General features: G+C 42.6%; 11 protein-coding genes across 11 annotated transcripts; 7 read left to right on the forward strand and 4 right to left on the reverse strand.

Annotated features, from left to right (window-relative positions):
- The first annotated feature begins 54 nt into the window (after positions 1-54).
- BYT42DRAFT_559805 (thioesterase-like superfamily-domain-containing protein) lies at positions 55-1833 on the forward strand. The gene is made up of 5 exons (XM_051567165.1): positions 55-212; positions 286-316; positions 479-669; positions 738-1303; positions 1371-1833. Exons 1-5 carry the CDS (start codon positions 90-92, stop codon positions 1432-1434), a joined length of 975 nt encoding a protein of 324 aa, XP_051426161.1. The 5' UTR covers positions 55-89; the 3' UTR covers positions 1435-1833.
- A 269-nt stretch (positions 1834-2102) lies between these two features.
- BYT42DRAFT_559809 (HAD-like domain-containing protein) lies at positions 2103-3739 on the reverse strand. The gene is made up of 5 exons (XM_051567166.1): positions 3462-3739; positions 3279-3394; positions 2879-3125; positions 2680-2810; positions 2103-2607 (listed from the first exon to the last, which is right to left on the reverse strand). The coding sequence occupies exons 1-5, from the start codon at positions 3641-3643 to the stop codon at positions 2345-2347; spliced, it is 939 nt and encodes a 312-aa protein (XP_051426162.1). The 5' UTR covers positions 3644-3739; the 3' UTR covers positions 2103-2344.
- Positions 3740-4496: 757 nt separating this feature from the next.
- Positions 4497-5367, reverse strand: BYT42DRAFT_559812 (transcription elongation factor Elf1 like-domain-containing protein). The gene is made up of 4 exons (XM_051567167.1): positions 5312-5367; positions 5149-5255; positions 5010-5080; positions 4497-4938 (listed from the first exon to the last, which is right to left on the reverse strand). The coding sequence occupies exons 1-4, from the start codon at positions 5312-5314 to the stop codon at positions 4676-4678; spliced, it is 444 nt and encodes a 147-aa protein (XP_051426163.1). The 5' UTR covers positions 5315-5367; the 3' UTR covers positions 4497-4675.
- A 2643-nt stretch (positions 5368-8010) lies between these two features.
- Positions 8011-10874, forward strand: BYT42DRAFT_559831 (Sec1-like protein). Its single transcript, XM_051567168.1, has 12 exons — positions 8011-8121; positions 8189-8387; positions 8473-8563; positions 8635-8923; positions 8985-9134; positions 9201-9413; positions 9483-9576; positions 9639-9813; positions 9874-10058; positions 10127-10235; positions 10335-10631; positions 10700-10874. Exons 1-12 carry the CDS (start codon positions 8079-8081, stop codon positions 10799-10801), a joined length of 1947 nt encoding a protein of 648 aa, XP_051426164.1. The 5' UTR covers positions 8011-8078; the 3' UTR covers positions 10802-10874.
- A 1895-nt stretch (positions 10875-12769) lies between these two features.
- Positions 12770-14201, forward strand: BYT42DRAFT_611414 (uncharacterized protein; the record flags this gene model as incomplete). The annotated part of the gene is made up of 2 exons (XM_051571497.1): positions 12770-13067; positions 13156-14201. 2 exons carry the CDS (start codon positions 12770-12772, stop codon positions 14199-14201), a joined length of 1344 nt encoding a protein of 447 aa, XP_051426165.1.
- A 92-nt stretch (positions 14202-14293) lies between these two features.
- Positions 14294-15426, reverse strand: BYT42DRAFT_559834 (SCO1/SenC-domain-containing protein). Its single transcript, XM_051567169.1, has 3 exons — positions 15361-15426; positions 14989-15299; positions 14294-14920 (listed from the first exon to the last, which is right to left on the reverse strand). The coding sequence occupies exons 2-3, from the start codon at positions 15056-15058 to the stop codon at positions 14316-14318; spliced, it is 675 nt and encodes a 224-aa protein (XP_051426166.1). The 5' UTR covers positions 15059-15299; positions 15361-15426; the 3' UTR covers positions 14294-14315.
- A 724-nt stretch (positions 15427-16150) lies between these two features.
- Positions 16151-20018, forward strand: BYT42DRAFT_559837 (uncharacterized protein). The gene is made up of 23 exons (XM_051567170.1): positions 16151-16527; positions 16596-16928; positions 17011-17027; positions 17090-17123; positions 17232-17286; positions 17351-17358; positions 17436-17447; positions 17509-17600; positions 17666-17695; positions 17782-17856; positions 17916-17990; positions 18063-18072; positions 18137-18274; positions 18369-18539; positions 18596-18695; positions 18772-18832; positions 18898-18990; positions 19053-19239; positions 19316-19386; positions 19453-19478; positions 19540-19565; positions 19644-19773; positions 19850-20018. The coding sequence occupies exons 1-23, from the start codon at positions 16341-16343 to the stop codon at positions 19932-19934; spliced, it is 2016 nt and encodes a 671-aa protein (XP_051426167.1). The 5' UTR covers positions 16151-16340; the 3' UTR covers positions 19935-20018.
- Positions 20019-20407: 389 nt separating this feature from the next.
- BYT42DRAFT_559839 (uncharacterized protein) lies at positions 20408-21623 on the forward strand. Its single transcript, XM_051567171.1, has 6 exons — positions 20408-20579; positions 20655-20725; positions 20801-20919; positions 20991-21258; positions 21329-21389; positions 21480-21623. Exons 1-6 carry the CDS (start codon positions 20469-20471, stop codon positions 21528-21530), a joined length of 681 nt encoding a protein of 226 aa, XP_051426168.1. The 5' UTR covers positions 20408-20468; the 3' UTR covers positions 21531-21623.
- BYT42DRAFT_559842 (uncharacterized protein) lies at positions 21624-23073 on the forward strand. Its single transcript, XM_051567172.1, has 7 exons — positions 21624-21707; positions 21776-21826; positions 21889-21951; positions 22027-22141; positions 22224-22347; positions 22424-22505; positions 22601-23073. Exons 1-7 carry the CDS (start codon positions 21672-21674, stop codon positions 22913-22915), a joined length of 786 nt encoding a protein of 261 aa, XP_051426169.1. The 5' UTR covers positions 21624-21671; the 3' UTR covers positions 22916-23073.
- A 496-nt stretch (positions 23074-23569) lies between these two features.
- Positions 23570-24214, forward strand: BYT42DRAFT_559847 (uncharacterized protein). Its single transcript, XM_051567173.1, has one exon. It carries the CDS (start codon positions 23741-23743, stop codon positions 24188-24190), a length of 450 nt encoding a protein of 149 aa, XP_051426170.1. The 5' UTR covers positions 23570-23740; the 3' UTR covers positions 24191-24214.
- A 96-nt stretch (positions 24215-24310) lies between these two features.
- BYT42DRAFT_474822 (homeobox domain-containing protein) lies at positions 24311-24472 on the reverse strand (the record flags this gene model as incomplete). Its single annotated transcript, XM_051563597.1, has 1 exon — positions 24311-24472. A coding segment is annotated over one exon (162 nt), but the record flags the coding sequence as incomplete, so codon positions are not given.
- Between the last annotated feature and the right edge of the window lie 928 nt (positions 24473-25400).

Raw genomic sequence — 25400 nt, forward strand, 5'->3', positions numbered from 1 at the left:
ACAGTCACATTGCTCCGCTTCTGACAGTAAGGGGAACTTATCTTTGGTTCATTTCTTCAACCGATTTATTTTTTCTGCTTTTTTCAGTCATGATTTCTTTATCCGACTCGAGTGTAGCGACTACTTCTTTTGCCTTTGATCGTGCTACGCAGACTACATATCTTGGTGAAACACCCAACGGTATAACATGCTTTAAAGGAACTGCAAGTTTGGTACGCTCAAAGTGTCATCCTCTTTTTGGTTTTTGGTCTCACCCTGTTGAACCCTTTATATGAAAATTTTCAGGACTGGGCTATTGGGGAAGTGCCAAATGTAAGTACCTGTCGTGCACGTCATAGTATTCAAAATGCATAAGATAAGTTTACTGACAAAATGCCACTGTAGGGAGGTACGGTATCGGTTACCATGAAAATGCAACCATGTCTTGTGACAGGAAGCAGAAAATAAAATGACACTCAGCTAAGCTACGATTCTTTAGGTTACGTTGTCGCATTAATGACAGACAGTGTCCTGCAACACTTTTCCCAGCGGTATCAAAAGCATACCGTGGCCTTGAACTGTTTCTTCTTTCGGAAAACACTGGCGGCTCCCTTTATCATTGAAATCGAGCCCCTGAAAATGAGCAGCAAAGGTTACTGTGTTGTCAAAGTCAGCCTCAAGCAATCCAAGGTTAGAAGACTGTCCCTCAACATTAGACCATCCTAGTTTGATTCGATATACCTAACAATACGTAACAGGATCCTAGATCAAGCACTGTACCTTCCAGCATTGATCAATACGATCCTACCATTTATGTCGAGAAGGTGCACGGGATCTTTACGATGGGCAACATGGACAACGAGCAAGGCGTGACCCACTTTCACGATGCGCCCAAAGCGCCTACGAAAGATACTATGGTGCCATATAAATATGTGTTTATGGGCGAATTTTTGACTTCCAAACTGGATATGAGCACAGCCCCTCGACAGCCCGATGGCAGCCTGGCCACACCCAAGAGCGCAGAAATACTTCCAGGAAAACCTGAAGTATCGCATTCGATGCAATTCTCAGACGGTCGACCGATCGATTTCAAGAGTATGCCGTATTGGTGTGACATGTTTATCACTCCTCCCGCTCTGTTAGGCCCCAACATCCTGGGTGGGCCAGTGTGGTGTCCTACCATGCAACTCGAAGTTCAGTTCAAACGTGTACCGTCAGGCAAGGAAATCTTGGGTCATTACAAAGCCCCGCATATCATCAATGGTCGATTTGACTTGGACGGCGAAGTATTCGATTCCGAAGGAAATCTCTTGGCCTTGACTCGGTAAGTCCTGCCAAACAAAGTTTCGTACAAAAAAGGACAAAGTATCTCACATGTCATTTTACTCTAGCCACCAATGTCTTGTCGTCCCATGGAGTCGCAACTCCAAAACCACTCCCAAAGCTAGAATATAAAATACATACATTACAATCAAACTATACACATAACTATAGACATTCTCATTACAAAGTTTCCTATGATCATTTCATTTCTGCCATTGCATTGAATGAAGGCGAATCAACACATTGTTCATTGCCGTTCATACAAACGAGTAATTCGCTTTGATGTTGCATCAAGTGAACAAAAAAAGTTACACACTTATATTACATAACAACACAAGGATGGCAGTATAAAAACACGCAGTCCAGACTGAGAAAAGTGCACCGAATGAGATCAACCATGGTTCTCGCTCCAACATGTTCGAAGTAAAACGTAATGACAAATTTTGGTATTGGTGACTTTGCGGTAATCTTACGTCGGAATGCCATGATCTGTAAGCAGCTTGGTTGATAGCTTCAAAGAGCCAGATCAGGAAGCCAGCCGATTGCCTTTTTTGGAAACCCAAACCGAGAAAATTAATTTTTTAAATTTTTTCCTAAAATGGAAGCTTTTTTGCCTCCGAAGTGCGCGCTCTCACCATAGATGAAAGTCGCGTATTCGAACGACCGGATGGCGCTTAGACTCAGTTGATGATAACTTTATCGAATAGCTCCATATAAAACCATGATGGTGGTTATAAATTATAGACTACAACGGTATCTGATGAGCAATTCCATTTTTTTTCCTTATTTACCATGCAGAGTTGCTTTGACAAAGAGACGTTTTATTTAAAAAAGTTTTTCTTTTTTTTTCCGCGAATGAAATGCCATTCGTAAACGTGTAAGATGGTGGGTTGTTGGGGAGCAAAAATTTTGCCGACATCCCATGAAAGTGTCATGGGAGGTTGGAAAGGGTGGTTCAAGTGAAAAATATTGCGGTTTGACTATGTACAAATTGAGGAAGGCATGCCCTTGTGTGCGACAAAAAAAGATGCCTTTTTTTCGTTTAGGTGGGACTGGTTCGTGATCGTTGTGCAGCTCGTTGTTGCTGTTGTTGTTGTTGCGCGCTTTTCCAGCAATCCACCCGCTCCCTCAATCGACGTTTCAAATTAAATTGGCGGTGAAGAATGATCCGCATGTCTTTTTTGCGATCGGTTAAACGAACGAGTTTGGATTCGAGAAATCGACGAAGTCCTTCCAATTCGTTATCTGAACTGCTGCCCAAGTAGGCTTCAATGGGTATAAGATTGCTAAGATTCAGTGTGGCAGCTAAATGGAGAGAAAAGAGGAATGAACGGTTTAGTAGGCAGCCGATCTCCAATTTCATCTGGCATTACATACCATGTGGGGTATTATCGACCAAAAAGGTTTTGCTAAGATCACGTCCGAGGGCGCACAGATCTTTAATATAAATGACATCTTCGGATGCCGCCGAACGCATTCTGATGCAGGAACGTCGAGTGAGCATATGGCTACAATAATGAAAGATGTCATGTTAAAAAACAACGCGGACTGTTAAGCCTATCCCCTCTCCACTTACGTAATCAGTTTTCTTTCTGGATCCAGACATTCACGAACCATGTGTGCGTAATCGTCGGCACCGGCTGTCCATACCACGACTTCGAAGATGCTGGAAGCCCAAGTCAAGAACTGAGTGACTCCAGGCCGTAAAATTCCAGCGAGACAACTTCTTCCATCTTTAGCAAACATCACATAGTCAGCATCCGTCTGGGTGGTATCGGTGTCTCGATAAGTCGTATAGAGCAACGTTTCGTCCAAATCGAGTACTGTTTGAAACACAGAGTAGGAAAATCATCAGCATAAGTGGCAGAAGGAAAAATAAAGGTCAATCCATGAGTTAGTGAATCACGATTGAAAGAGAAAAAAAAAAGTATGATAATATCGTCTATTTCATTGAAATTATCTTAAAGCCAACATACCCAATGTAGGTCTATTATCGTCTTTTTGTGGCGGTAAATGGTGTCGCATGCCTTTTAAACGTGCATACATGGAAGGCCATCGTGCCATGAGAGCATCGAGGGTAGAGCATTCGAAACTGAAAAAGTTAGAGAGAGAAGATTAAACAGAGTCAAACGCAGTGAGTGGAGCGGAATCCAACTTACTCATCCAGTTGATCTAGTAAATTATCGATTTTGATCGTTGCTTCGTCGTCTGTGGTTTGTCCTCGGGAGATATTGAGTAACGGCGGATCGCTGACGAGTTTGGCTTCACACGATGAGGCATGCGCCGATTTTGTGAATTGACTGTTGCTTTTACGTTGTGCTTGATATCGAGTGAGCACCATCGTATCAAAAACGATGCCAAAACAGAGAACTCAAGTATAATACAAAAGAAACAATAATAATGAAAAAAAACAGAAGAAAGGGGCAATATAAAAAAAAAAAAAAAGAAACGGTGAAATTGCGCCATGCGTCATTTCGCCCTTTTTTTTCCACTGCTTGTCTGTCTGCGAATGTCGGACTCTCAACAATGAGCCAATCAACCTTTTTCTAGAACTCCGCGACAAATGACTTTTTACTGCAGGCGCATTGTGGTCCTCATTGTTGCAATCTTCTGCCACATAATACTACAAATATATCAGCTAGTGAATAAATGATTGATTATTGGTTTTCCAAAATATTTATGAAGAAGCTATACAAGTGGATCAGTTCAACTTTTCGCGGCATGAAAATTGGTTACTGGCGTCGGCATTGTGGATCTCCATCATGAGACAAAACAGGTTATGCCACGAATGTTCGATTTTTTCAGTTATGGTAATTTTTCCATACCATCATTTTCTCTCTGTTTCAATATTGTTCCATGATACACCACATTGTAAATATCAGACCATGAATATATCAGGCTACATCTAGGCCAGCCAATTTTTCATTTTAGTACAGTATTAGGGTTTCGTGAACAGAGTAAGTCGATGACAAAAAAAGAAATGGCTATTCTTAGTTTCTGATCTGGGAGAGGTAGGGATCACCGATACCAGGCTCTTCAGTGATATCAAAGATATTATTCGAATGAAATATTGGTTGCAGTAATGAATGGGCGATATGTGTGTGACCAAAACAAGGAGAAGGCCGCCAATGAGGGGATGAGCAATCAACAGGGGGAACACAACACTGAGGTACGAAGTTTCGTTCCGGCCGATCATTGGGTCTTTTTATTTTATGGTAGTTTTATCCCGTGATTGAAACGAGGGCCTCTTCTTTCCTTTTGGTTTTCTTTTTTTTTATTACTCTAGAAAAAAAACTATGTTTGGCAATATAAACATGGGTGTATATACAGAAAAAGTGGTTGCTTATGCATTTCCAGTGCCACGGCCCGTCTCTCAAAAGTCTCCGTCTTCATCTTCGTCTTCATCATCATCACCAAACAGGCCGGCATGGTCATCCGTGACATCGTCTGGCGGAGCTGCCCCATGGGATGCATAGCCGCGATCTTGATCGTCATACCCATCACCGACATCGTCCGCTTCGTCTCTGTCTGTGCGTTCCCTATCACGCGCCCTTGCCGCTGCTTGTCGTTTGCTTCTGTTCACTTCTTCACAAGCATCAATCCAAGCAGAATACACATCCACGGGTTCATCAAGATCTGGAAGAAAAAAAGAGGAAGTCATCAGCGCCTTGTATTCTTTTTCACCCGCGACATTGGGGCCAACTTACAGGTAATGCCGCACTGCCAGCTAACGTCGCAGATTTTGCAAGCTAAATGGCCCACTTTGTTCTGTTGATCCCTACAACAAGCACCACAATAAGCACAACTTGAATCCACAAACTCGGTAGAAGCAACTATAAAACTCACAATCTGCATTCGACACTTTTCTCATGGTTACAGAATAGGCAGTTGAACTGGGTATCCAACTTGGCCTTGAGTTTCTTTTGAGGCTTTCTCTTGGCTTTTCTTTTCCCCTAAAGTCAGCATTAGATCATCGTCCACCAAGAGCTTATCGTCAGAGTCCTCTTACCATTGATCACTGGTCGATAGATTGGTTACAATGGCTCAATGAGATCGCAAGTCGAATCCACTCGTTCTGCAAAAAAATGCGCCGTTTTACGACGGATGACGTAGTGTGCCAAAAAAAAATTCCGACATCCCATTGTGATTTCGTTCGCTGTCATTGGCACTTGAACCTATCGGTCTGGAGCTTATGAATTGATGGCACAAACTTGGCAATGGATGTTTTTCCCACTTTCTTTTGTTGTGAATTATGTGAGTAATATCTACATGATCTACACTAAGTTATAAGGACCTGTTAAACCTTTTTTTCATCTTTCAACCATGCCTCGCTGCCCACTTTCACGATAATAGGCGAAACAATCAGCAGCAAGATGCCGTTTGCGCCAGTTGAGTATCGTCGTCTTTCGAATAAAAATGTGAGTAGAGCTCTTTTTGAAGAAAAGTGGTTGATGATACGACTGGCGTTCTTCTGTAGCATCATTCAATTTGGTTTTTTTTTGTCAGTTATACTGTATATGTCCTTTCATTCTCTTTCAATTTTCAATGAATCGAATAATACATAAGCAGACGTGCTTCGATCTATGAATTCATGCATCAGTGGGGTGACTATTGTTGCATCCATGGAAAACCATATATTTTTGTCTTCAGTTTTACCTTCCTTCTTTTGATTTTCTCTCTCTCTTTCTGTTTGCTTGATAAACCCTCACTATCATTGTATCAAGATCCCATTCGCATCCATAATCCAGACGATTCTTATCCCGTGTATCTAACTTGGTTAAATCGACCACCATCCTCAAAAAGGTAAGCGTCGAGTGGTCTACCATCGATTTTGCTCCGGCAAAACAGACTTACCTCTCCTTTACTTCCATCCTTCTTCCAGCTTCCGGTTTCCGTTTTCTTTTCGCCTGACAAGTTCTGGATACTACAGTTGACTTTCTCTCGCCATCCATCCATCCATCCATCCATCTGGCGAAATCGGATGACGTCAAAGGCCACCGTCGGTGGTGTGCTCTTTTTAATCAGCAACGCTTACGTGCCCTCTTCATGTTCCTCTCCTTTGGATTGCTTCTCATCATATGGTATTCGAGCTGTCTTCCCGATTATTGTATTTTTAGTTTATAGTTTGTATTTTGTATTTTATATTTCATGTACATATTCTTTTCGCAGTCTTTTCCTCTTTTTTTCCCACAGGGGTTTTTTATGAGGTTTTTACTGACGCGACCATTGTTTTTTTTATCATCATGTACTTTATTTGTTTTTCTTTCTTTTCATTCGGGGGACTCTCGATATCTGGAATCCAACTCGAAGTTACCGTCACTTCTGGCCACGTCAATATTTTTTGCCTGCTCAAGCTGACACCACCGATCCATCGCTTAACTGTCCCTGGAAGCAATTTTATTTTCCGCATCGAAGAAGAAGCTTACCTGGCGGTCCGTATCATCTTTTTTTTTGTCCGGTTCACCATTTGGTTCAAAGGCAAGTCCAATTTCTTTTCCTTTGCTATGATGTATAATGAACGTATACTAATTCAAAAAATTTGCAATGTCATATAATCCAAGTCATGTCAAGCGATCAATGGCTATTGCAAACTCAAATAACAAAGGTAAAATATCTTGACGAAAATTTGAATCAATCAAAGAGCTTACTAACTCATTTTTTTTAAATACCCAACATACCCACACATCTTTCTAGATCTATCATAGCCTGGGCGGGATGGAACTGAGGGGGGGAACCAGTGCTGCCCTGCGCGTGTTCAGAAACAAATCACGTTGCAACGTATGCCATAGGGTTGTCATTAATATACCGAAGTTCCGTCAAGAGTTCTCGCCCAGGTTATGCCGTGTATGCGTTAGGCTTTTTGTCTGACGAAAGTCGCTCAATGTAAGAGGGCGACCTCCGGTGGCAGGCGGCATCCATTGCACAGCGGGTGTACGGCTTGTTATGTGAGTGATAAATTTGACATTTTAGTCGCATGAACGTTGACAGCATACAAACCTAATTCGGTTTTTTATTCCGCAAAGCATTGGTGAAAGTTCTTCTTTACTGTTGAGTCAATAAAAATGATTAATACGATCAATCGAACACTTGCCAATTCTGTAGGATCATGGATTGTTGATACTCTCTTGCTCTTATGTCTCGGATGGGTGCTGTCTCCAAGCAAAATATGAAAATTTATTTACACTCATATGATATATTGTATTTATCCGAGCAAAGTTTAGTTGTTGTGGATACTATGTGTCTGCCATAGTAATCCATCAAAAATCATAACTTCCTTCTATTCGATCGTCTCCAACCCCATCCATCGTCTGATTATGCTTGATGCTCTGACCCCAGGAATGAGGCCCAATAAAACTGCCGGAGAGAAAGAGTTCTTGTTTGCACTTTGGATCCTATAATGTGTATATTTTCAGGGCTCAAAAAGGACATCTTTTGTGGATGAGTTTTCCGCGATATCCACATGTTTGCAAAAATTCAGCACCTTTCCGCTGCGCAAAAGACCTTGTGGTAATGTCCTATGGATAGTATCGGATTAAAGCCATAATTCAGGTGGTATAATAATACGGGCAAAAGCCCAAAGACATCAGTCCGAGAGAGATGACCCAATTTTTCGATGACCAGTGTGCATGGTGGGAGCACAGAGAGCTTTCGATCCGGTCCTTAAAAATGAACTCCGAAACCAGACGGTTCCAGCGCCCATTGAAGAACTGACACGCCATATCAAGGCAAAGTCCTCTCTTTTTTATTACAGTTACCCTCTCTTTATTAAAGTGACCATGGCTGATGCTGATGATCACTCGCTGCGTGCGGCGCAGTATGGTATGTATCAGAATAGCAACGGTGACCTCGCTCTTTCAGCTGAAAATGTTCATCTTTTTTACGGTAGCTGCTATTATTTCCATGCTGAATCTCAACCAGACGGATCCACAGGCTCAAAATGATGCCTTGGATGACCCTGCGAGTACCGTGGCACTACGCGAAAACGTTATTTGGAAAGTTCTCATCTTTGACAAGTTTGGACAAGACATCGTTTCGTCTATTATGCGTGTCAATGACCTTCGAGATAACGGCGTCACCGTACACATGTAAGGGCCGGTCTCTGTTGGGTTAATGAACCGTGGTTTACTGGTTGAAAAGCTCAGCACTCATTGTACACTGTTGTCTGTTTAGGTTGCTTTCGCAGGATCGATCAGCTTTACCCGACGTACCAGCCGTTTACTTTGTAGAACCCACCATCGACAATGTGAAGAGAATAGCCGACGTAAGACAATACATTCTACTTTGTACCAGCAGTCAATACTTATTTTTACTTTCTCTTTTTCGCCTGAAAAGGATCTTAACCGCAACTTGTACGATTCTTACTATATCAACTTTTGTTCTACTGTTCCTCGTCCTGTTCTGGAAGAGTTTGCCACCACCACTATTGCCAACAATACGGCAGATATGGTCACACAAGTGTATGATCAGTACCTCAACTTTGTATGCACGAATCCCGACGTCTTCTCTTTAAACCAGGCCAACGTGTTTGTCAATTTGAACGATCCTACAGCTGCAGAAACCATGATTGACGAAACTATCGATCGTACTGTCAATTCGCTTTTTTCGGTGATCGTGACCATGGGTAAGTTGACCCAAAGAGGGGACCGTGTTCCAGAAAAACTGATATTGTTGTTGGGCAAAAGGTGTGATTCCTATTATACGATGTCCTCGTGGTAATGCGGCGGAAATCATTGCCAACAAACTCGATAGTCGATTGCGCGACCATTTGATGAATTCGCGTACCAACCTATTTTCAGAAAGCGCACACAATTCGTCGAATTTGCAACGCCCTGGTAAAACATAGGATGGCAGCGAAAAACCCGTGCAAGCTGAATATACTGAGCGTGTGCTGTTGATAGTGCTTATTATTCTGGACCGCAGCATGGACTTGACTCCCATGTTGAGCCATTCATGGACATATCAAGCGCTGGTACAAGATGTACTCACCATGAAACTTAACCGGATCACGGTGGAAGCAGATGAACACAACCCCACACGGAAATCATACGATCTCAAACAAAAGGACTTTTTCTGGAACAAAAATGCTTCCAGTCCATTCCCTCAAGTCGCCGGTAAGTAGCATCCGACATTGAGTCAAACATAGTACGTTTCAGCTTCGGTAGATTAACAAGATCCCTTAGAGGACATTGATATCGAATTAAACAAGTACAAGGAGGATGCGGCTGAAATCACACGAATGAGCGGTGTCAACTCGTTGGAGGATGTGAATCAAGTGTGAGTGTCTGGGAAGGCCGCCCAAGAGAATCAAGTACTTTGTAACTGATATGCCATCACAGGGATTTGTCAAGCAACACCAAGATTCTCAAGTCAGCCATTACAGCTTTGCCTGAATTGACGGCGCGCAAGGAGACCTTGGACATGCATATGAACATTGCTACAGCTTTACTGAATGCCATCAAGGACCGACAGCTGGATGCGTTCTTTCAAATTGAAGAAAACATTACACGACAGGTAATAATGATGTTGTACCATCATATGAGAAGGTGATGCCTGAACCGTGGGATTGCGTAGAACAAGAATCTGCTGTTGGAAGCGCTTCGGGATCCGGAAAAGAAGAACCCAAGTGACAAGATGCGTTTGTTCCTCATTTACTACCTCTCCACCGTGGAAGAGATCTCAAAAGAGGATATGGAAAACTATGAAAAGGCGTTACAGGATGCAGGCTGTGATTTGGCCCCGCTGCATTACATCAAAAAGTAAGGCAAAAAAGCAAAAGTACGAAAACAAATTTAACAGAGCTGACGAAGAACCAATACTCTTGTAGGGTGCGTGCACTGATGCGTATGACGTCCATGTTGGGCTCACCTACCGCCCCATCGGGCGGGTTTTCTCAAAATGATCTCTTCCGAGGTTTTAGCAGTATTGGCAACAAGGTAAACCAAGAAGACACAAATGACGAGGAGGAACCTGAAAGGAGGGGGCCGGTGGACAAAAATGATCATGGACTTACTTTGTTTGATGGGGAATACTAGTTGAGCGATCGATTAAAGGAAGGCGGTCTTGGTGGAGGATTCGAGAACCTGTTGTCGGGTGTGAAGAATTTATTACCGACGCGAAAGGAGCTAGTGATTAGTAAAATTGTGTCAGACATCATGACTCCGCCTTCAAACGAGGCTTCGAAAGCAGACGATTACTTGTACTTTGATCCCAAGCTTAGCAAGAACGCGCGTTCGCCACGACAACACCGCGTGGCATTTCAAGAAGCCATTGTGTTTGTCGTGGGAGGCGGCAACTATGTTGAATACCAGAATTTACAGGAAGTCGCCAATGTAAGTTACTCCATGCTGGGATCGCTTTTTAAAACGGTAGACTAAACGAATGGATTGAAAATATTTAGGCCAACAATCAAAAGAAGAAAATTACCTATGGATCCACGGACATTCTTTCACCCAGTGAATTTTTGCAACAGTTGGATGCTTTAGGGAAGATTGCGGCTTAAAACATGGGGACTCCAATAATTTACAACCATAATAATAATCAAAAAAAAAAAAAACCAATACAGCTTTCAAAGGGCAGTTTATAGAAAAAAAAAATGAAGTTGAAATTCGGAAGCGTGTTCCGAGATGGGATTGAAACCGTTGGACCTGCGTAAAAAATTTCCCTCATCATTTTTTTTTTTTCGTACCTTGTAATGGTGCAACCTGGCCTCGTGCCTAAAAACAGTCATTCACACCTGAGAATCAGTGCAAAAATAGATTTGTCTACATTTTGGGATAGAAAAGAAATCAAGATACACTGCCAATAGCCGTAAGAAAAAAGTCTAATCATCGCCAACGTGGACAGTTGAGGAGCACGCTGGAATGACGTTGACACCATTTTCTCAAACATCCCATATGCTGCTTTTTGCAAGAATCCAATGAGGGTGTCAAAAATAAAGATGTGACGCGCTTACAACCACGTAGCACTAATTTTGGGAGGTCAGTTGTGTGTCCATCACCGTCATACGATGGACCATCGCTCTTGTCAATTTCCTTTATTATAAAAGCCATTTGACCGAGCTCCAAAGGGCAAAGGTGACTTGTGTATGCACATTTGAAAAAATGTCATGATTGTCTACAAAGTAGTATTATATGACCGTTCAACGTTGAAGAAAACAGCGACTATTTTATGTGTTGATGATGAACGGGAAAGACGATGGGAATGCTGATTCGACATCAAGGCTAACGAAAAGGTTGCCATGTGCCAAATCTAGACAAGTTGCTTAAAATGGGAAAACTACGGTTGCACGGGGAGAAGGGACGAACTGGAACACACACACAATTTAAAATGAAAATTGCGGTGGGAAATTGGCGGCGGGTTCACAGGTCCACATTTGGAGGCTCCTCGACCCTCACTTTTACTAACCTGCTCTTAACTTGAACTAAATTCAGTCAAATGACGAAATGGCCAATTTGGTTCTTCGGGAGAGATTTGAGTATCAATGCGAGCCACGAGGCTGTCCCGATAAAAAAGCAACAAGAAAGCTTAAAATTTTCATTCTTTGTTTCGGGGCGACTCTCAACCACCTCAAAAAAATGACAAGCCTGCGCCCTGCGTTGACGGCTGAAAGTGGCGCACGCTTGCGAAATAGAGGCGGATTCTTGGCAACCGATGCTATTTTTATTGTGATGCATCAGTGGTTTCTTTGTTTTGAGCGACGGCAAATCATGTCAGGAGTGCTTCAATGGCCACCGAATCGGTGATGATCTCCTGAGATTTTTTTTTTTTTTTGCACCACGCGATGAAGATGGTTCTTTTTTTCTTTCGCGTAGAAAAGCATGAACTACAGCTAGGAATAAATCTGCAGCCAAGGAACAAGGTTATATTGTTCAATAATGATGCATGAGATCTCCATAGTAGCAGATAAACAAGGTCTATAACGTCTAATTATTCTGTTACGTCGAGTCTTCTGTTCATAAAAAAAAAACAAACGTCTTGCTGGATTCACGCGCGACGAGAACGCTTTGCAACTAGAGAAAAAAACAAGGTTTTCGATAAATGAAAAAAATTAAGGGCGGCGCAACAATGCAAACACGTGCGGCGCAGTGCTGGAGCTGGTTTTTTTTATGAATTTGTAGATAAATGATTTGAAGGATAAGGATGGAGACGGAAGAGTTGAAGAAAAGAGAATAGTTTGAATCTATCGTTTGCCGTTGGTGTGACCTTGGCCACCTTCTCGGTAACCGCTCACCGAAGTTTAAACCAAGAGAGTGTGCCTTTTTTTTTTTCGACCATTGGTTTCCTTTTTCTTTTCATCTTTCTTTTTTTTCCTTTTGTCGCTTGTTTTTTCTATTTTCCTTTCATTTCTTTTGATCTTTTTTTCTTGTCACTTTTTATTTTGTCAAATTTATTGGATTGCACGGTCTTGCTTTTTATTTTTTTACTTGTCAAGATTGTGTGGTTTAGCTGATTGGTTTTTGATCGTCGAATGGCAGATGATGTGGCATTGTCAAGTGCCTGTGGGCGACGTCCACGTCGGTTGAAAAAACTATTGTCGTTTGGTCGCCCTGAGAAAATACCCCATTTAGCCAAAGACCCTTTAACCTGGAAATCTTGCTTTCCCTTTTTAACAAGGTTAAAAAAGCGGTCCTCAAAGTTAAGCGACGCTAGCCTTGAAGATCCATCTACTACCAATAATAATATCCCATCCCGTGCTACCGCTCCTCTGCGATCAGAATCATCCAATCACCACCACCACCACCACCAATCTACACATATCTATTCATGTAAGCATTGGCTATCCCTCTTTTTTTTTACGTTGAGCGTATTTTATTTTTGAGGGTCCATGGGAAATTTAATCCAATCAATATTTAGCGGATGATGCATCCACATACTTTTTGTCTTCACACCACTTACGGAGTCGAAGGACGCGCGCTTGCAGTGATACCACGTGCATCACTTGGACGCCACGGCGGAATGATAGACTGTCGAGCAAAGACGACGATGATCCATTGTTCGGTGACCCAATTGCGGATAAATTGGCATCACCTTATTTCACAGGGTCATCGCGTGATATTTGGTCGCAAAAAAATGAGGCCACAGACAGTCTATTGGCCAAGGAACCGCCCACACGTTGGTCACTTTGGAGCGACCTTGCCCAAGAAACGGGTTTACTTGATTCCGAACCGACCGGATCAGGATCCATCCCGCTCAAAGAACGCAGACGACGACGCAGTCCGCTCTTGATCCCTGAAAGTCAACGTCTCACGCTTGCACTGAAAAGTCCACCGTCCGAGGCTTCCTTGGCCGACCCATACCAGTACACGAGCAGTACGTCGAAAACGTGGAACAGTACCCCTTCCACACCTCTGACCAACGATTCGATGTGGCGTCATCATCTGATCGAGCAGTCGTTAAAATACAGTTTATGGCCATCCTTGGACGTATCTCGACAGCAGGCCATGGATGCCTTGGAGGGACGCAAAGCCGGCAAATCAGTCACCATGATGCCTATCGCCAATGTACAGGAGCTGGATTCCTTGCTTGACGACGCTTCCGAGAAAATCGTCCGAGATAAAGCTCACTACGATGCCATTGTAGCGCGAACCACTCAGAATCATCACAGACGACCACTCTGCCATAAAAGCGAATCGAGACCCAAACCTCGCTCAGCGTCCAAAATTGAATCACGTAAACATGCGGGAATTTCTCAGTTGGGTTCGCATCCTGAAGATCAGCTGCAATCGATTAATGAAGTCGACCGCTCAAGCACCACCACCGCCATCTCCATAGTGCCACCCACCCCGCCAGCGTCAGCCCAGTCACTGCATTCACAATCCACCACAGCTCATGTCGGTTTCTTTCCTCCCTCTCCCAACTCTACACATGCAACAGCCGTCCAACCATTCACAGCTCACTAAAAAAAAAAAAGTTTTCTTTTGATAATTTTACCACTCGCAGGTCCGAGATCAGGAGAAAGAAAAAAGACCTTTTTTTTTGGCAGGGGTGCTGTTGCTTTTTTTTGGATTTTTTATTTATGCCTTCTTTTGTAATAAAGAGGCGGGTTTCTTGTCTAATTGCCCGCCTTTGGCTTTGTATTCTTGGTAGTAATTTTTGAAGCTTTCGGTAACGTCTTCGGAGGTGGCATTTTGTGAATAGCAATCGAGGAAAGTGCCGTCGGGGCTCATCAAATAGAAGAAAATGGAGTGATCGACCAGATAGTCTTCTTGACCTTCTTCCAGATTAGGTGGCGATGAGACGTAGACGCGGAACAATTTGGCCACACGACGGATTTCTTCTTCGTTGCCGGTTAAACCGATCAGATCGTCATGGAAATCTTTGACGTATTCCTTGACAATTTCGGGAGTATCGCGACGAGGATCGCAAGTAATAAACACAGGAATCAGTACACCTTCGCCCATGTCCTTGTCGGCTTTGACCGCATCCACGACTTCCGCCATCTTGTCCAGCTCCTCAGGACAGATATCCGGACAATGCGTGAAACCAAAATAAATCATGTAGAATCGTCCGTTCAAATCATCTGTGCCAAGTTTGCCTCCCGTCTCGGCGTTGGTCAATGAAAATGGACCGCCCAATTTGGGTTTACCATACGCTTTAGGTTTATTCTGTTCTTTTTCACCTGAAATCAAATAAAAATTTGAGCCCTCTTGACTTTTTTCACCTCGTTGCTATACGACATGGACTTACGTTCTTCCTGGACACGCGCTTTTTCACTTTGGAAATACCACAATAAACCGGTACCCGTACCGAGAAACATGGCTGCCGCTTTCCATGTGAAAGGCTGTGGACGTGCGTAAACAAGTTAAACGTTTTGTTTTTTTATAGCTACAAAATATATCCATTTATGAGCTTACTCCTATGGTTGCTTGTTGACGAGCGGATTCTTCTGATGAACTGGCAAAGCATCGTCGTCCCATGATCGATGAGGAGGGATATCGAAAACGAGACGGCTTGATGGCTTGCGAACATGTGCGGCGAGCGAACCCCGAGGCCATAAACTAACCGTACGAATATAAGTTTGATAATTCGCAAAAAGAGTAATGTCAGCTGAATGCTTACGGTGGCATTGCGATGAAGAAAGGTGCGCAGCGACATGGTGTTGGTGGTGAATAACGATCGAGTTTTATTTTGGCTCGCACTGTTAAAAAATACAAGGACGCTGTGGCGGAGTAACAATTATATACTCCGCCACAAAATAGAAAAAAAAAGACGAGTGTTCACTGGAAAACTGCATGAGCTGACCCGGCCCGCCCTGCCCGTAATGTCTCGGTTTCTTGGAAATCAGATAATCGTACGATGCTTTAAATCCAATTGCTATGGATATGATTGAAAATTGGTAAGTTTTCGCATAACTCATTTCTTCAGATACGATGTCTCTGGTCTTTTGATATAAAATTTTTTGCCAGGAATTCTCAGATTGGGAAGAGTATACCTTGTTGAGAGAGAGCGTCTGCGCACACAACCATAAATATACTCGATGAAGCTTTTGGATGAAGCAGGAAAATGAAGTAATGAACAGTAGCATCGAATTCATTAAAAAGTTTTGACTGCTCACTCTTGAATATTTGACATAATAGCTCACAGTGATGTTATACTGGCAATGATAGTCCCTTTCACTGCTTGTGCGACACAGTTGCCGATGATCAGTCTTGCACACGTCTCATTTTATAGTGGACCTTCTTTTCTTTTTCCTCTTTCGAAAAAACGCCACGATAAGCATGACTGTACGCAGTAGCCGAGTCTACTCGCGGGATGCCCGGAACACTTGGCATAAGGAAAGCCGACCTTTTAGCATATACTAGACACTGTATTATGGGCATGTGGATTAAAGATCGGAAGTAATGTTAGTGGATTAAACGATGCTGCGATGTCACTGCACCGGAAATGCATCATGTGATGGACAGCGGTCTTTTTGTTTTTTGGCGGTCCCAATTAAACTTCAGAACCCCAATTGAGCAGGAAAAAGAAAAAGAAGGTACAAGCACATTACGTCGTACCGTGTTCTTTTCTACTTTTTCTTTTAAAAGAATATAACCATCATGGCTCAAGTGGCTCCTGCACCTGCTCTTGACTTTAACATCAATGCGGAACAAGTCGCCGACATTGTTAAACGCGTCATTGCCGAAGAACTGGCTGTCAATAATGACATTGCCGCCTTGAAACAGGAGGATCAAACCTATGAAAATATCGTCGCTCCTTTGGCCCGTATTGAAAACACCTTGTCAGGCAAGTCTCTATAAATATACACTAGGCGGCTCCTGCATCAGAATCATACTAACCTTGGGAACAAACAGGCGCCATTCAGTTGGCCAGCTCCCTGAGCCAGATTTCGCCCGACGAGGCTGTTCGTGAGGCGTCGGTGGCAGCAGAGAAGGAGTATGAGGAATTCAGCATTGAGCAAAGCATGCGTCATGATTTGTACCTTGTCATTCAAAACTTCATTGCCAAGGCCGACTTGAACTCGTTGCCTGCCGAAGACGCGCGTATGCTTCGCAAGATGGAACAAACCTTCCGTCGCAATGGTTTGCATCTTCCCGAAGACAAACGCAACGAATTCAAGGAACTTCGTAAACGCCTCAGTGAAGTGTGCATCGAGTACATGAAAAACTGGAGCCGTGAGAACAGCAGTAAGTTTGGGCGTTCCCCCGGTTACAAACCAGTCGACGTGACACGCTAATTTTGCCACCGTTTTGATTTTCTTTTTTACAGCTATCAAGTTCACCAAGGTATAAGCAGGCTTTCAAGGAGTAATAGAATGTATTATATTCACCATTTCTTACGTTCTTAGGAAGAATTGGAGGGACTCGATGATGATTTCTTGGGTAAGAATAGATGAGATTTGGATTCCCGGGTCAAGCGGGTGCCTTGCATGGAAGAAAATACCAAAAATAGGAAATGCGGATACTAAACTAGGCAATCACCCATTCTAGGCGGTTTAACCACCGTCGAAGAAGACGGTGTCAAGAAATACGTCTTGACCATGAAGTAAGTGGGTGATGCTTTTGTTGTGGGGTTCAGAGAATGTTTGGCTAATAATGATGCGGTTTAGGTATCCTGGTAGGTGTAGAATGAAATTTGTTAGGGGAGGATCAATGTTTTATTCACAGAAATGCGATGCCTGTCCTTACTTGCAGATGTCCGCCCTGGTAAGTAAAATAACCAAGCGCTGCGCTGCTATCTTATCCAATTGACACAAACATGGTACAGTGTTGAAGCTCTGCAAGAATGAGAACACGCGGAAGGCCCATATGACTGCTTTCGAATCCCGTAACCGTGAGAACATTGCCCTTTTGGAAGAGGTAAGCTCTATGGTGATTTTAAGGTTTTTCACGCCTGAAACATCTCTTTTGACGCGCTCCATTAGGCTCTTAAACTTCGTCGTCAATGTGCCAAGGTAAGATGATCATTTAATTCCCCCCGCTTCCACTTTTTGCCAGACACGATTCACTGACATCGCCCACTTTTGCTTGCCGATATTAGATTTTGGGATACAAGTCTCACGCTGACTATGTCCTTGAAGTCAAGATGGCAAAGACCGTTCAAGCCGTTCGTGAGGTAATGTTGAGAACTATGGTGATTTTTGTCCACGGTACTAAAATTACTCTTTTTCTTAGTTCTTGGATGATTTGGCCACCAAATTGCATGATGCTGGTTTGAAGGAAATTGAAGAATTGAAAAAAATCAAAAAGGTAAGAAAAAAATATCGACAATCACTACGGCATGTGTTGACGGGAGTGGACGTCTTTTTTTTTTCTTTGCAGGAGGAAAAAGGTAATTTTGTAGGCTCAGTGTTTAGCGTCGGTTGCGATTTTGTAACCATGGATGATGGCGATAGCTGCTCGTAACGAAGAGTATGACGACAAGTTGAACTCTTGGGACACAAGCTATTACCAGCGTATTCTTCTCGAGAACCGTTATTCGGTAGACCAAGAAGAGATCAAAAAGTACTTTAGCTTGGAAAAGACCATCCAAAGTAAGTCATGCCAAAATTAAACTAAACGTCAGAGCTGAACCTCGACTGTGAAGATCGATTACGAACGAGTTTACTGACAGGGTTGGGATTGTAGAAATGTTGGACATCTACGAAAAGGTTCTTGGTCTCAAATTTGTCAAGGTGCCCGCAGACAAGGCCGTGGTTTGGCACCCGGATGTGCAATTGTTTGAATGTTGGGATAATGTCGAGGACAAGAGCTTCTCTGGTTACATGTACCTTGATCTGTTCCCTCGTGACAGCAAATGTAAGTGCGACCTAGCTCGTGGATGGATAAGGTCTCTTTTGACAGCAAAAATTTAGATCCCCATGCTGCTTGTTTCCCGCTTCAACCTTCTTACATTGCTGAGAATGGAGAACGTGTTGCCCCTATTGCTGCGATGGTGGCCAATTTCACTAAACCGTACGTGTTACACCCCACCTCCACTTTTGTTACGTGGGCTAATAACAAACCATTTATTTTTGCGCGTTATACACAGCACGACTGATAAGCCTTCCTTGCTCAAGCATGATGAAGTTGTCACCTTGTTCCACGAATTGGTAAGTTGGAACGCGGTCAAGGCCTGATTGTCGTAAACGATCTTGCTCAAATTGTTGTAAAAAAGGGCCATGTGATGCACCATCTTTGCAGCCGTACTAAGTATGCTCGTTTCCACGGTACGAGCGTTGAAGGTGATTTTGTTGAAGCTCCTTCTCAGGTAAGGCGACACATAATGCGTGTTTTTTTTTCTATACAAGAATATCACCAACACTGTTGTAGATGTTGGAAAACTGGTGTTATGATCCCAAGTCACTGAAGTACCTGACTTCGCACTTTGAAACCGGTGAACCTATTTCGGATGATATCATTGATCGCATTGTCAAGGCCAAGAATGTGGATGCCGCCATGATGAATCTGCGTCAACTGTTCTTCGGTATCTACGATATGACCATTCACACATCCGAAGGTACGCCTTTGATCTGAAGATATCGAGTATTGTCTATGGACTAAAGTAATACTTGCTTCTTTTTTTTTGTGAATAGATGAAAATCTCGATACCACCAAGCTTTATAACGATCTCCGTAAGAAGATTTCTCTGGTTGAAGCACCCGAGGTAGGCTGAAGCTCAACACTGAATGATTATTTTCGACATGAGAGTCTGAATGTCCGTATCTCATAGGGAAGCTGTGGTCAAGCTGCATTCGGGTAAGATTGAATTGATGGTTTTTTGTCTGGGAGCATTGCTGATAACTTTGTATTTTTGTAGCCATTTGATGGGCGGATACGATGCTGGTAAGCAAATGGATGCTTTTTTTTAAGAAAATAGCATGTGCAATGGATAGATAATAACTGTGATGTTACATGGTGTAGGTTATTACGGTTATATGTGGTCCAAGGTGTTCTCCAGTGACATGTTCTTCAGCAAGTTTGAAAAGGACACCTTATCTAGCGAAACAGGCTATTCGTACCGCAAGTGTATTTTAGAAAAAGGCAGTAGCAAGTAAGTTCTTGGTTATTGAATTAGAGGTCTCCAAAAGCTATTTGCTCATCTGTTTTCCTTTTTTTTCGTTGTACAGGGACGGTATGGATCTGTTGAAGGACTTCCTTGGTCGTGAACCGTCATCGGATGCATTTATGAGAGAAGACATTGGTGTCCACTAATGGATCGGAAAATTTAAATGTCATCGCTGAATAAATAAAAAGAACGAGAGCCTATTGTTTTCATGGGCTTAAAATGACATTTGCACGTTATATTCATTAAAAGAAGCGAAGGGAATACAAAGCACAGAAAGATCATGGTTAACTGGATTAGATAGAAACACTCTCTCGAAGTGGAAATGCATGGTTCGCTGTAGAAAAATGTCATGCTCTAGGAATGTTACAGTATAGGTACACAAGATACATGAGATACGCCGTCTTTTCACAGACACTATTCATTGTAAGTGATGCTCTATTTGGATAAGATAAGTGGCCAAGTTAATGCAATTTCTGGGTGTGCAAATGCCCTATTTTTTTTTGGGGGGGGGCAATAATATGAGAAAAAATGGGCCCTCTGGCGCCGATCGAAAAGGCAGTCAAAGCGAACGGGCATGTGCATCAGCGCAAAAGGAGGGAAAAAATTATTGCTTTCTGTGTTTTCCCTTTTTTTTTACTCTGCAAACGATTGTGAGCGATCAGACACGCCAATCGACTGCCATGCCAGCATACAAAGCAACTACGAAAAGGAAGCGCGATAGTGACGTTGAAGAATTAGAGGAAGAAGAATATGAAGTGGAAAGCATAAGAAATCACCGTGTTCGCAATAAAGTAAATGAAAGCTCCATGCCTGTTTTGCGGTCTTGTTTTGATGGTCGTACTGACTTGCTGTGCTTGGATTTATAGGTTTTGCAATACCTAATCAAATGGAAAGGTTACGACAGCGATGAAAACACGTGGGAACCGGAAGATGCAGTGTATGTGTTTAATAACCGTGAATCCGCCCGCATGGGCCATTGGGGTTAGAGAGAGCGATTATTCATTAGCAATAGATCAGCCGATGAAATTCTCGCTCAGTATTGGAAAGACAAAGGTGGAAAAGACGGTCCAGCCATGAGCAAATCAAAAAAACCTGGCCGTCACGCGCCCAAAAAGCGCGCAAGTTCAGTTCGTAAGTAGACGCGATTCACATCGTCTTTGATTCATTCTAATTTGAGGACCACGCGCTTGACTTTTAAATAGAGAGATCTACGCCCGATCCACAGAATACCAAGCGATCTCGTACTTTATCCAAAAAAACGGACGTTGACAGCGACAAGGAATCTTTGTCCAACGAAACTGCCACTGAGAATATCATTTATGATGAAACGACCGATTACGACGTGATAAAGGATACCAACTTTAGAATGGATAGCTCCTGGGATTGGCCAACCGCCGTCAAAGAGATTGAAACGGTTGTCAAGGAACCTGAAAATGATCCCAACGGAAGCATATATGCTGTGTTACGATGGTAAAAAAGAGCAAAATAACAATCACTGGTAAGGGTCATGGTTATTTACATTTTTCAATGATGGTTGTAGGAATGATGGTGTCTTATCCATGTGTCCAACCACTGTGATACGCGATAAATGTCCCCAAAAGGTAAAAATGCTTAATATTGGTCGTCATAGTCTCTTGGGGTATAGCAAACAAAAAAGACTCACATGGTTCCCTTTTTATTTTATTTTACAGCTGATTGGCTTTTATGAGCAGAGACTGAAATTTGAGAGTGTTGCTCGGTGATTGAATTATCTATTTCATTTTAGTCATCGAAGCTGGTTTATTTCATTAAAACCATCCCCACGCTTCCACCTTTTTTCCTTTTCTTCTGTGCAATCTTTTATCTTTTTTTTTATTTCTTTCTTTTCCTGTTTTCTGTTACCAATGGATATTAAAAATCTCTTTAGCGTTAAAGACAAAGTATGAAAAATGGAAGATCAAAAGTGAAGAAAGCTGGAATGGTTCAATTAAGTTTACTGTGATAATAGGTCGTTTTGGTTACTGGTGGATCGCGCGGGATTGGCGAGATGATCGCCACTGTAAGTTTGCAATAATTGCTGGAATAAGGTTCACATTGTTTTAAAAATAAGGAAAAAAAAAGGGTTTTGTCGCTGCAGGCGCCAATGTTTACATTACCAGTCGCTCGGCCGATGTATGCGAAAAGGTAAAACCCGAAATAACGCCACCAAATGATGACATGAAGAGTTGTAGTATATTGACGCTTAGTATGAACATATAGGTTGCCAAGCAATTGACCGAAAAGGGACCTGGTCGATGCGTTGCTCTTCCTGCCGACTTGCAGAAATTGGACGAAGTCCACCGTCTGGTTGCCGAATTGAGCAAACGTGAAAAGCGTAAGCAAATGAACTAGGATGTGACGGTTTGCGTATTGTACGACAACCAACCACTGATATTGTACCATTGGCTTTTTCTTAGATCTGGATGTGCTTGTGAATAATGCCGGTGCCAATTGGAATGAAAGTTTTCATGATTATCCTGATGCTGCATTTGAGAAAGTGCTCAATCTCAATTTGAAGCGCATCTTTTCTTTGACACAAGCGTAAGTGATTTTTTTTTTATCTACTCGGACGGCCATGGTCGATATTGTCTTGAACTCACAATCGAGTATTAATTAGATGCTTACCTTTGTTAACTGCCAAAGCGAGTGTGTCCGACCCATCCTCGGTGATTAATATTGGTTCTATTGATGGTATTCGCGTAAGTTTTTATCCGCGATTGGCTCAGAGTTATTTGGGAAGATGCATGATTTTGACCGTGAATTTTTTTTTTCCTTTTTTTTTTTTTTGTTATAGCCTCCCCCACAAGAGACATATGCTTATGCGGCTTCCAAAGGTGGACTTCATCATTTGTCGCGTCATTTGGCGGGTAAACTGGGTGATCAGGGTGTGCTGGTGAATACTATTGCACCTGGAGCTTTCCCATCCAAGATGATGAAGGCCACCCTGGATAATTTTGGTGACATTATTATCAGCAAAATCCCTGTTGGCCGCATCGGCACACCTGAGGATATCGCCGGTACCTGCATCTACCTGGCTTCTCGTGCAGGTCACTATACCAATGGAGCCACTATTACTGTAGACGGAGGCGCCTTGATATCGAACTTATAAATCCCTTTCCTCTCCCCCTTTTGTACCCTTTTTTCTTCACTTTGACCAATACTTTATAGCCTTTTCTTTTTGTATTGCACTATCCTATGAAAAAAAAAATCATGTTTTTAACTAGAGATGAGAATAACAGGAGGTGTACAAAATGTGCGCGCCAAAACAGGAGGTGAACACGGATTGTCCATGTGCTTCTGTCATCCGCGCCATGTTGTGGTTTCTCTCCTTGCTTTTTTTTTTTTTTTTTTTTTTTTTTTACTTTATATGAGAATGAGTTGCTTAAGCGGAAATTCCCAAAAAGGCTAAAACTCACAATGAATCCATCTTTTTTAAAACACATTTTGGGGTTCTTTTTTTATTTTTTTATTTTTACTCGCGGTAGTTACAAGAATGGCAAAATAGGAACAATCATAAAACGGCAAAATTCTAGTTAGAAAGAAATATTATATCGACCAGCCATGAAGCATAAAAAAAAAGGTTTCAGGAAAAAAATGAAGCATACACCAATGCATACAAAATACAATAATAAGGGAAAAAAGTAAAATAATAAATAAACATAAAGCACCAAAAAACGAGCACACAAAAAAAAAGAAAGACACATCATAAGAATTTCAATTATGCATAAAGAACGAACCATTAAATCAAATCGTAGATTGGATCCTGAAAATGTGGCATGGAAGACGGCTCAGGCAAAGAAGGATAGTACAATGGCTCGGAAAGACGTCGCATGATAGGTTGCCCGTCCCAATAAGCTTGATCATGAATCAACCCATCAGTGATTGGTGGTGGTTGCAAAGGGAGCGAATAACGTCGTGATCCCATCGTGGTGTTATGCTGCATATCATCGTCACTATTTTGGACAGTTTGAATCCAGTCCGCCACATTATACGCTTGTCCATGTGTTCTCGGGTTCACCACACCAATCAACGCTTCTTCGGTGAGAAAGGGTGTCTTGAACATGGCCCATGTATCCGTCGCTTTGCCACCACCGCACAGGTACGAAAAATCAGGCGTACCAAGTTTAGGCGCCATCAGCTGATCCATCACCGACGTCATTTCCTTGAGATGGAGACCATGACCGCTGCTGTTGTTCTGTTGGTGGTGGTGGTGGTGGTGGTTGCTATTCGAAAGGAATTCCTGAGCGTAACTCCAGGTATCCTGAGGAGTAATAGGAGTCGAATATTCGCTCGGAGCATCGTCTTCCAAAATGTCCTGATAACAGGAGGACAATGGCACGGGATCACCCGCTGGGTACATCGTCGATTGACTACCAACATATGACAACCCGGACGAACTACGCGATAGTGATATCGATGGATCAACGATCGAGTTACAATTGCTTGGACTCTCTCGTTGTTGTTGCTGTTGTTGATATTGTTGTAGTTGATGCTGTTGCTGCTGTTGCTTGGCTTTGGCCCGGCGGTTTTGGAACCAGACCTGAACACCTCGCATGGTCATTTCCAGTTGTTGCGCTAGCTGATGTCGCACGCGCGCACTCGGTTTAGGATTTTCCCGGAACGCTTTCTCCAGTATCTTGAATTGCGCTCGTGATGTGCGTCGGCGATGCTTCACTTCGAAGGGATTGTAAAAAGTGGGCCGAAAGTCTGGATGAATGGCTACTGTCGGACGGGGTTGATGATCGATGCAGACGGAACCATCCATGCCGCGCTGAGGAACGGTTGGCGGTTGTATTTGGATCGACAATGGTTTACTAACCACCGAATTCATGGTACACGACGGCGGATTTCCGGACGGTTCATCCCACTTCATTGTTCCACACGTCAAACCAGAAAACGCATCATTGTCTGCGTCTGTATTGTCGGAGGAGTTCATATGGTTGGCAGTGCTTAGAAACGTCCAACTGGGATGCTGTGGTTCACAGTAATTATAGAAACAGGAATTGGGCAGCATGGTTTTTTGTTGGCAGAAAAATAAAAAGGGATTGATTAATCGTGCGATAATTGGAAGCCGATCAATGAGCGCATAGACTGATCTATTGGTCGTTCGTTGTTTACGTTGTATGTAAATACAGAGATGTGTGCGTGCGTGTAGATAATGTGTATGTATAGAGCAAAAAAGCGATGTACAAATAATAATAATTTATATAAATTTCAAAAATGCAAGAAAAAAAAACAAAAAAAAAATTATAAAGAAGAAGAAAGAAGCAGGAAATATATAGTTAGAAAGAGACAGAAAAAAAAGAGAAGATCAGTAATGAAAGCAATTCGCCGTGGTGGAAAGGTGGTGATGATGAAAGGTGATTTTGTTGTCATACCAGTTGAATGAAATTGAATGTGGGGATGGTTATCAGTTTGAGGAGTGGGACTTTTTTTTTGATATCACGGCTGCTATTGAGCCACAACCAATCAACGTGACACCAAGAAGCAGGCATTAGTTTTCAAGGGCAACTGCTCGTCTTGTCAGGGGCAAATGGGGGGACCGGAAAATCGTTGACATTCGAAGGAGAACAAGCACACCACAATTCTGTCTT

This window comes from Radiomyces spectabilis, assembly GCF_025331425.1.
Source record: "Radiomyces spectabilis strain NRRL 2753 chromosome Unknown BYT42scaffold_3, whole genome shotgun sequence".
In the NCBI taxonomy this organism is placed as follows: Eukaryota; Fungi; Mucoromycota; class Mucoromycetes; order Mucorales; family Radiomycetaceae; genus Radiomyces; species Radiomyces spectabilis.

Excerpts from the sequence above, each read along its gene's own strand:
- BYT42DRAFT_559805 (XM_051567165.1), top strand. The coding sequence starts at position 90 with ATGATTTCTTTATCCGACTCGAGTGTAGCGACTACTTCTTTTGCCTTT. Across the intron at positions 213-285 it reads TTAAAGGAACTGCAAGTTTG|GACTGGGCTATTGGGGAAGT; the intron begins GTACGCTCAAAG and ends GAAAATTTTCAG. Across the intron at positions 317-478 it reads TGGGGAAGTGCCAAATGTAA|GTTACGTTGTCGCATTAATG; the intron begins GTACCTGTCGTG and ends ACGATTCTTTAG.
- BYT42DRAFT_559809 (XM_051567166.1), bottom strand. The coding sequence starts at position 3,643 with ATGGTGCTCACTCGATATCAAGCACAACGTAAAAGCAACAGTCAATTC. Across the intron at positions 3,395-3,461 it reads TTACTAGATCAACTGGATGA|TTTCGAATGCTCTACCCTCG; the intron begins GTAAGTTGGATT and ends TAACTTTTTCAG. Across the intron at positions 2,811-2,878 it reads CCAGAAAGAAAACTGATTAC|CCATATGCTCACTCGACGTT; the intron begins GTAAGTGGAGAG and ends TCATTATTGTAG.
- BYT42DRAFT_559812 (XM_051567167.1), bottom strand. Across the intron at positions 5,081-5,148 it reads AAAAGTGTCGAATGCAGATT|GGATCAACAGAACAAAGTGG; the intron begins GTGAGTTTTATA and ends TGCTTGTTGTAG. Across the intron at positions 4,939-5,009 it reads CTGGCAGTGCGGCATTACCT|ATCTTGATGAACCCGTGGAT; the intron begins GTAAGTTGGCCC and ends TTTTTCTTCCAG.
- BYT42DRAFT_559831 (XM_051567168.1), top strand. The coding sequence starts at position 8,079 with ATGGCTGATGCTGATGATCACTCGCTGCGTGCGGCGCAGTATG. Across the intron at positions 10,059-10,126 it reads CCGCTGCATTACATCAAAAA|GGTGCGTGCACTGATGCGTA; the intron begins GTAAGGCAAAAA and ends ATACTCTTGTAG. Across the intron at positions 10,236-10,334 it reads TTAGCAGTATTGGCAACAAG|TTGAGCGATCGATTAAAGGA; the intron begins GTAAACCAAGAA and ends GGGGAATACTAG.
- BYT42DRAFT_559834 (XM_051567169.1), bottom strand. The coding sequence starts at position 15,058 with ATGTTTCTCGGTACGGGTACCGGTTTATTGTGGTATTTCCAAAGTGAA. Across the intron at positions 14,921-14,988 it reads AGCGCGTGTCCAGGAAGAAC|GTGAAAAAGAACAGAATAAA; the intron begins GTAAGTCCATGT and ends ATTTGATTTCAG.
- BYT42DRAFT_559837 (XM_051567170.1), top strand. The coding sequence starts at position 16,341 with ATGGCTCAAGTGGCTCCTGCACCTGCTCTTGACTTTAACATCAATGCG. Across the intron at positions 17,857-17,915 it reads CCGTTCAAGCCGTTCGTGAG|TTCTTGGATGATTTGGCCAC; the intron begins GTAATGTTGAGA and ends TCTTTTTCTTAG. Across the intron at positions 18,991-19,052 it reads TTGTTGAAGCTCCTTCTCAG|ATGTTGGAAAACTGGTGTTA; the intron begins GTAAGGCGACAC and ends ACACTGTTGTAG.
- BYT42DRAFT_559839 (XM_051567171.1), top strand. The coding sequence starts at position 20,469 with ATGCCAGCATACAAAGCAACTACGAAAAGGAAGCGCGATAGTGACGTT. Across the intron at positions 20,726-20,800 it reads TGGGAACCGGAAGATGCAGT|ATCAGCCGATGAAATTCTCG; the intron begins GTATGTGTTTAA and ends CATTAGCAATAG. Across the intron at positions 21,390-21,479 it reads GCGATAAATGTCCCCAAAAG|CTGATTGGCTTTTATGAGCA; the intron begins GTAAAAATGCTT and ends TTTATTTTACAG.
- BYT42DRAFT_559842 (XM_051567172.1), top strand. The coding sequence starts at position 21,672 with ATGGATATTAAAAATCTCTTTAGCGTTAAAGACAAA. Across the intron at positions 21,708-21,775 it reads TCTTTAGCGTTAAAGACAAA|GTCGTTTTGGTTACTGGTGG; the intron begins GTATGAAAAATG and ends CTGTGATAATAG. Across the intron at positions 21,952-22,026 it reads CGGCCGATGTATGCGAAAAG|GTTGCCAAGCAATTGACCGA; the intron begins GTAAAACCCGAA and ends ATGAACATATAG.
- BYT42DRAFT_559847 (XM_051567173.1), top strand. The coding sequence starts at position 23,741 with ATGCTGCATATCATCGTCACTATTTTGGACAGTTTGAATCCAGTCCGC.